The sequence below is a fragment of the Pseudochaenichthys georgianus genome, unplaced genomic scaffold (assembly GCF_902827115.2).
Source record: "Pseudochaenichthys georgianus unplaced genomic scaffold, fPseGeo1.2 scaffold_482_arrow_ctg1, whole genome shotgun sequence".
Taxonomy (NCBI): Eukaryota; Metazoa; Chordata; class Actinopteri; order Perciformes; family Channichthyidae; genus Pseudochaenichthys; species Pseudochaenichthys georgianus.
This window is the reverse complement of record NW_027263046.1, coordinates 2501-10933: the sequence shown is the minus strand read 5'-3', so window position 1 is coordinate 10933 and position 8433 is coordinate 2501. Positions and strand designations below refer to the sequence as shown.

At 49.2% G+C, this 8433-nt stretch overlaps 1 protein-coding gene across 1 annotated transcript in view; it reads left to right on the top strand.

The window, feature by feature from the left end:
* Window positions 1-7944: 7944 nt before the first annotated feature.
* Window positions 7945-8433, top strand: part of LOC139433468 (uncharacterized) — a gene marked incomplete at its 3' end in the record, with an annotated part of 2984 nt that continues 2495 nt past the window's right edge. The window contains exons 1-2 of the mRNA XM_071202494.1: window positions 7945-8152; window positions 8295-8433. The exon at window positions 8295-8433 is cut by the window's right edge and continues 6 nt beyond it. Coding sequence (XP_071058595.1) covers window positions 7960-8152; window positions 8295-8433 — 332 coding nt within the window. The remainder of the gene's footprint in view (window positions 8153-8294) is intronic.

Genomic DNA, 8433 nt, shown 5'->3' with positions numbered 1-8433 from the left:
AGTGCAAACTATTAAAAATGGCTTGCATGAAGGAGCATGTCGTAAGTGTGCACGTGTGTGCGTCTGAAGGACAAGGTAACACCACAACATGCAGATGTAATGTTTGTAGTCCGTTCACTTTAGAGAGATGTACGTTCAACAGGGCGAGAGGGACTGATATACTACGGAGGCCCTGAAGGGACATTGTTGGGCGGTTGGTTCTCAGTGAAGTGCCCAAAGGAGGAAGTGAACCGCCGTGTTATTGCAGACTGTTCTGTTAAAGTGTGGAAGTGACAGGAAATACATTGAGTTATATTTCAACGTCGGGGGTAGAGCTCTTTGTTTCAGAGCAGCAGAGCCTTTTGCACACCGCCTTAATGTTTACCTTCCTTAGACCTGCGAAAGAGCGAGCTCAGCCTGCTACCCACACACACACCTCAAGCCCCGGACACACCAAGACCATTTTGGCCGACGATGATCGTCCTGTCGCTCTACTCAGATTGGTGTGTCCACCGCGGCCGATTCGACATGTCGCCAAAAGAATATCGGTCGGATAAATCACTCCGATTGGCTGTTTGCTAGCGAATCAGTGCATGTGAAGCGAAAACGGAAGTGAAGAAGACACACACTGACGGCTATTATTTTTCATTTTCCAGCACCACACTAAACATGTTTTCGATAAGTCGTTCTGTGAAACAGTCTGTGACGGACGAGAGTGAAAATGGAACGCACGCTATGTGTTGTTTGTATATATCACGCAGTCTGTCTTCCGGTTGCCTCTTTTGAGTGACGAATACACACTACCGCCGCCTGCTGGCCAGGAGAGGTATTGCCACTCACACATGCGCAGTGCGTACGTGCTACTTGGCCGTCGGCTGAAGTCTTTGCGGTGTGTTCCAGTGCGACACACGGCCGAGACGCAGAGACGTGAGGCGACGCAACAGTCGGGTCCGTCGGGACGTGTTCTTTGGTGTCAGTTTGGTGTGTCTGGGGCTTCACACACACCTGTTCACATGCCTCTTCACACACACCTGTTCACATGCCTCTTCACACACACCTGTTCACATGCCTCTTCACACACACCTGTTCACATGCCTCTTCACACACACCTGTTCACATGCCTCTTCACACACACCTGTTCACATGCCTCTTCACACACACCTGTTCACACACCTTTACACACATGTAGGTCTCAGATATATGAAAAAAGTATTAAAAACATGTCTATGAAATGTTTTGCTCAAAATACCAAACAGACCATTCCAGCCTCGTCCCCCTCTATTTCAGAAAGTCTGCAAATCTGGATCAGCTCCGTCGTTTCTAGAGATGTGGGTACGGAGGAAAAGAGAGAGGGTTTATTTTCGGACACTTTGTGTGTCTTCTGACACACCGGGGACACACCGGGTGGACACCGGGGACACACGGGGGACACACCGGGGACACACAGGGATACACCGGGGACACATGGGGACACACACCCGGGACACACCGGGGGGACACCGGGGGGACACAGGGACACACCGGGGGGGGACCGGGGACACACACCCGGGGGACACCGGGGACACATGGGGATACACCGGGGACACATGGGGACAAATGGGGGGGACACCGGGACACACCAGGGACACACCGGGGGACACCGGGACACACCGGGGACACATGGGGACAAACGGGGGGGACACCGGGACACACCGGGGACACATGGGGACAAACGGGGGGGACACCGGGACACACCGGGGGACACAGGGACACACCGGGACACACCGGGGACACATGGTTATGTATAAAAGACATCTCAAAGTGCATTTTGCATGACAGCAGACCTTTAAAGGATCTGCAGCTCACGTCTTGCTGCCTCCTTGCCTCCATGGCTCAGGGCTGTTTTGGAAAAGAGGGACGTACACGATCAGGGCCATCCCGGCCAACTTGAGGCCCCACGCCAAGTTATATGATGAGGCCCTCTGTCTCGCGAGCGTCGACAGGGGTTGAATGTGCCAAGTGCTAGTGGAGCCTCGCAGCGGAGAAACCGTGCCGCGCCGCACTAATTGCATTTGCGGCTCAGTTGAGGCGCCCTCCGCAAGGTGAGGCCCCACGCAGTCTGCGTGATCGGCCTGTAGGGAGGGAAGGCCCTGTTCACGACATTAAGCAGGTGGTCATAATGTTATAGAACTGCTAACAAAGCACTTATATACTAATAAAGGGCTGGCTTATCTATAGCCAGCTGAGTAGCACTTGAAATGCTTGGCTCTATGAAACCTGATGTACTTTATGATTCTGTTTTCTTCAAGGTTGTGTCTTCCTGGTCGAATGACCTTATTGTAAGTCGCTTCGGATAAAAGCGTCAGCTAAATGCAATGTAATGTAATGTATAGCTGATCGGTGTCTGTCCATCACTCTGCACTAAACCTGCAGGTACATGACCCTCTCCAGGGTTGGGAGGGTTACTTTGTAAATGTAATCAGTTACTGATTACTGATTACATGGCCCTGAAAGTAATCCGAATACAGTTACAGTTACGTGTCTTAAAAAAAGTAACGTAATCAGATTACTTTTAGATTACTTCTGGATTACTTTCTTTTCCATCACAGATGGTATGTTTTGGTGAACAGGAGACACAAAAAGCAAAAGGAAACTGAACGTGTTTTTACTGTTTTAATGGCGTATCAAGAGCACAACTGAAACATCACATCTGAAACGATGGAACAACATAATACACTTGTTGGGGATGCAGCTTGGGATGTGAGGAGTGAGGGACACGGCTTAGAACGGGCGTGTCGCCTTCTGTACTGCCAGGGTTGGCAGGACATGAATTAAAATGTCGAGCAAAAACAGGAGTGTGTGCACCAGTCTGCCTTAATCTATGAATTCATGTCCGTGACTCTCACAGTATCTGCTGCCCACAGCTGTTTATAGAAGGAACCAGGGGCGGACTGGCCATTGGGAATACCGGGAGTTTCCCCGGTGGGCCGGTGCTGTGTGTGGGCCGGAGGGCCAAAATACAATTAAAAAAATCCTACCGGCCCACAATTTGTAAGTGTTCCGGCCCAGCCCAGTGGGGTGTGGCCAGGGTTGCGTTGTAACGGAATACATGTAAGGGCGTTACGTAATCAGAATACACAAATCAAGTAACTGTATTCAGCTCGCGTTACATTTGAAAAACGAGTAATCTGATTACAGTTACTTACCTAAAGTGAATACATTTTGGATTACTTATTGGAATTATTGGTGGAAAGATTTCCTCTCAACATTTAATATTCATTACTAAAGGTACAGCCGAATCATCACAGCGCACAAAACCGCGCAGATGGACCAAAAACGGGAGCGTTTGAAAAAAATGTGCGGGTCCGCTCAGTGAAACAATAACAACGTAACATGGAGGAACAAAAGTCTGCGTTTAAATCGTGTGTGTGTGTGTGTGTGTGTGTGGTTAAAACACATCAGCCACACCGCTCTTTAGCCTTTCTAATGATTCTGAAGGTAAACACAGGGAAGGCGGTGCGTGGAAGGCGGTGCGTGGAAGGCGGTGCGTGGAAGGCGGTGCGTGAAAGGCGGTGCGTGAAAGGCACTGCGCGCTCCTCTCCTCAGAGGCTGAGTTAACCCTCCCGCTGCCTCCTGGCGCTGCAGAGATGTCATGAAGTGAAGCAGGTTTTCCTTCTATAAAACAGCTGTGGGCAGCAGATACTGTGAGAGGCACGGACATGAATTCATAGATCAAGGCAGACTGGTGCACACACTCTCCTGTTTTGCCGATCCGGTGCTTAAACAAATATAGCTCTACACCCCTGGCCGAAATGTCCTTAAAATGAAGTCCGAGTTCGACATTTTAATTCATGTCCTGCCAACACTGGCAGGACAGAAGGCGACACTCCCGTTCTAAGCCGTGTCCTCACATCCCAAGCTGCATCCCCAAAAAGTGTATTATGTTGTTACAACAGAGTTCAGGGGGAGTGGCTGTGCCCGTAGGATAGAAAAGGGGGAAGTGATGTCTGACTCAGAGGTCGCGCGGCTGTGGAGAAGAACGTGTTGCCCCCAGTCCGCCCCTGGAAGGAACACCTCCTTCACTTCTTGACCTCTCTGCAGCGCCAGGAGGCAGCGGGAGGGTTCACTCAGCCTCTGAGAAGAGGAGCGCGCAGTGCCTTTCACGCACCGCCTTTCACGCACCGCCTTTAACGCACCGCCTTCACTGTGTTTACCTTCAGAAATAATCATTAGAAAGGCTAAAGAGCGACCGCAGGCTGATGTGTTTTAACCACACACACCTATACACACACGTAGACTTTTGTTCCTCTTTTTTTTTCAAACGCTTTTTTGGTCCATCTGCGGCGGCTCTGATGATTCGAATCGGCTGTACCTACTAGTAATGAATATTACATGTTGAGAGGAAATCTTTCCACCAATAATTCCAATAAGTTTTCCAAAATGTATTCACTTCAGGTTTACGAAAGTAACTGTAATCAGATTACTCGTTTTTCAAATGTAACGCGAGCTGAATACAGATACTTGATTTTTGTATTCTGATTACGTAACGCCGCTACATGTATTCCGTTACAACCAGGGGTGGACTGGCCATCTGGCATACCGGGCATTTTCCCGGTGGGCCGACGTGCCTTTTGGGCTGACACGTCATTTTTTTTTTTTTTTTCTGAAGTCCCGGCCCATAAGACGGGTAGATTGGCCCTCTGTTTAAATGTTTTTAGTAATTGACACTGGGCCGGCCCAATCAAATCTTTAATCACCTCCCCCTTTGGCCACTCGGTGTGCATCATTAAATCACGCCCCCAGGAGGTGAGCCGGCCCTTGAAGCCAAACTGCCTTTTTTTTCGAGAAAAAAAAAAGTTCGAGTTAGAAATGGCGAAGGCGAAGGCCAAGCGAAAGGGAGAGCAGAACAATTGCGGGCAAGAAAAAAGCAGGCCCTTCGTGCTGATGCTGCCGCTTGTGTCAAAATAACCGACATGTTTAGTACAGGTGCAGGTCCATCTTCTTCTAACCCGTGGCCGATATTGGTGGTGAGGAAGATGATGAGAGGGAGAGAGATCAGCGCGAGTGGGGCGAGCGAGGAGAACTGGCGGGAAGCAGAAGCTACGAAAATTAGGAAAATATTATTATTAAGGTTATGATACTCTGTAGTTCTGGAACCCGTTAATATCCCCTTGATGAAGCACTAATAAGACACATATTAGAGAGAAACATTCGTTAGCCTCCAAGCTAGTAAGCTGGCTTTTTTAGGTTTTCCCTGGCAAGTTAAAATATAGCTTAATGGGACTCTGATAGTTGTCTCATTGAAAGTTAACCAACATTCATGAACAATTACTGTCAGCTGGCAGCTTGTTTCGTTTAGTGTATTTACTTATTTGGTTATAAGGGCAACAGTGGTCTTTTGGGACCTGAAGAAAATGTTTATAGTCAGCTTGTTGTGGTAGTTTTGATTGACAATATATAGAATGAATAATATAGAAATAGATAAAAAATGGAGGCACACATGTAGTTTTGACCATTAACTGTGTGGTATTGTGTCAATGCCTATTTGGATGGACCTCCATCAGGGAATCCATCATTCTGTATCATCGTGTTGAGCCAGGCAGCACCCCAGAGGAGGAGAGTGAGGAGAGCAAAGAGCAGGAGGACATAGATCAGTTTCCCCGCCCCGAGCCATCTATGTTACAGATGTTTTTAGAACAGCACCCACAACAACATACCAGAAGTCCAGTTGTGCAGACGGTCTTCACCGGTGAAGATGGCACCAGCAGGAAGTGGCGTCATATTGCAAGGGACGTCATATGTTGTTTTGTTTTGTATGTCTGGCATCTGGGAAGAGGACTGACACTGGCACATTTATAACTGGAATGTCAGATTGGACGCACGCACACCAGCGTACAGAGGAGCACGGAAAGAGCCTTACACATTCAACCTGTGCTGAAGCTTTCTTCTTACGGTGCTCTAAAGCAGACATCGAAAGCATGTTTGCTGGCAGTCAGATGTCTGCTCGTAGGGAACAAGTCCGAAAGAGACGGCAGGTTCTGGAGCGTGTGGTGGAAGTCCAGGCAGGTGGAGAGTGAGGGAGCATATATGCTAGCTGACAACACCGTGGACCACAGTAACATTTTGGAGCTCATCCTTTTATTAGGAAAGTATGATGTCTGCTTAAAAGAGCATCTGGATGATTGCGTAGAGAAGAGCAAGACATTGCACCAATCCAGTGGAACAAAAGGTAGAGGGTCTCTCATCCCCCTACTCTCCAAAGCTACTGCTAACTCCATGATAGAAACTGTTGGTCGTCTCATCAAAGGAAGTGTCTCCAGTGATGTCCAGAAGGCCGGGATGTCTTCTGTTCAGCTGGACACAACACAAGACAGAACTTCTCAGGATCAGTGTTCAGTCATCTTAAGATATGTCAATGAGACGGTGCAAGAGAGGCTTGTGGCTTTAGTGAAGTGCCACGCCTCCACCGGACAACACTTCATGCATCTGAAACTGGACCAGGGCATGTGTGTGTAGGTAATGCAACAGATGGAGCATCCAATATGCAAGGCCGGTACAAAGGATGTTCTGCACTGATGACCTCCCAGTCACCCACTCATGTCCACGTGTGGTGCTATGCTCATGTTCTTAATCTTGTCCTGGCTGAAACTACCCAAAATGTCATCGAATGTGGAACACTGTTCAACCTAATCGATGCCATAGCAGTGTTTATCAGGGAGTCACATCAGAGGTCGATCTGTGGGAGAGACGAGCCCGAGACAAGACGCCGTCGACTCGTCCTGTAGACTCATCTGGTCCCATCTCTATCGTGTTGTCATAGAAAGGGGAGGCAGGGCACTATAGGGCCCCCCCCCCTTAAATTAACTAGAAGTCATCATTTAAGGGGTTATTTTTTAAAAATTTCTTCTGGGGGGGGGGGGGGGGGCATACCCACCCAGACATCGCATTTAGCTGACGCTTTTATCCAAAGCGACTTACAATAAGTGCGTTCCACCAGGAAGACACAACCTTGAAGAAAACAGAATCATAAAGTACATCAGGTTTCATAGAGCCAAGCATTTCAAGTGCTACTCAACTGGCTTTAGAGGAGCCAGCCCTTTGTTAGTATATAAGTGCTTTGTTAGCAGTTCTATCCTCGAAGTGGAGTCGAAAGAGATGAGTTTTCAGTCTGGAAGGTGTGTGAGCTTTCTGCTGTCCTGATGTCAATGGGAGCTCGTTCCACCATCTTGGAGCCAGGATAGCAAACCCACGTGTTCCTGCTGATGGGAACTTGGGACGGCCTACCTGCCTGTCAGCCTTCCATCGGGGCACAGACTGATCTCGTGCCCTCATTGGTCATGTGCGCGTTCGTGTGTGTTGGGGGAGTGGCTCTGTGAGGAAGTCTGAAGTTGGTGCATGTGGCATGTGGCTCATTAAAGTACAGCTATTGTCTCCCTCTGGTAGAACTGGTCGGCCCACCTGCAGCCGGTAGTCCAGGGCTGCCAACTCTCACGCGCTCTCACGCTCTCACGCTCTCACGCTGCCCAAACTATTCTCACGCCAAAAACAAGATGAACCGGTGATCGTCTTTTGTTGGTTATTTACAATGTTGAGTTGACAGCTGCTCGAGCTGTCGATCCGCTCCCCCCCCGCCCCCACCACCATCAGACCCCCCTGTTAGTGCTCGGTCACTGTTCGCTTTGTGAGAGGGTTTGAAGGTCTACTTTCTAATGATTGATAGTTACACATACTTGTTGTATGTATTAGTTGAGTTTGCCCCTGGGACGTAAAAAGGATAATAATAGCGTTTTTTTAAATTATACTGAGTTATTCTTCTTGTCAATAACCGCTACTATTCGTTTGTTTTATGGATTTGGGCCGGGCTGGGTCTGAATGCCAGGGCGATTTGCTGTCCCAGTCCAGCCCTGGTTACAACCCAACCCTTACCCTCTCCAGGTAGAGTGGTGAAATGCGGGTTGTTACTGTTGGCAGTTGGAAATAACTGGCCTCCATCCAAGTCAAATGTTGAAGTTGGAGGAACATCAGCGGGACTTTCCGGAAAGCGTGATCAGAGCCGACAGAGGAGAGGCGGGGGGTATAAAGCCTCCTGAATGCGTCCTGGCATTATCATCCAACATGTCTTCCTGCACCACGCTCCTCTGCGCTCTGCTGCTGCTGCTGCTGGGGCTTTCCGTGGAGGCTTCCTCTGGAGGGGGTGAGCTCTGCTGTACTCTGGAGTACTTATCTGTGTTATTGCTCTGTTGGAGGAGCCTGTGTACAAATGACGATAAAAGCCTTGCATTTTGAAACTCTAAAGAACGAGCTTTGTTTTAAAGATGGACGCTGATGTGTTTCAGGCGGCACGACCTCCCACAGCCACGACCTCTCGGGGTCAGAGCTCCGGCGCATCTACAACTCCCCGGTGTTCAGGGCGGAGCGTCTGAAGAGGCCCCTGGACGGACAGTCTGTGCGGATCGGGCCCCTCAGCCACTCTGG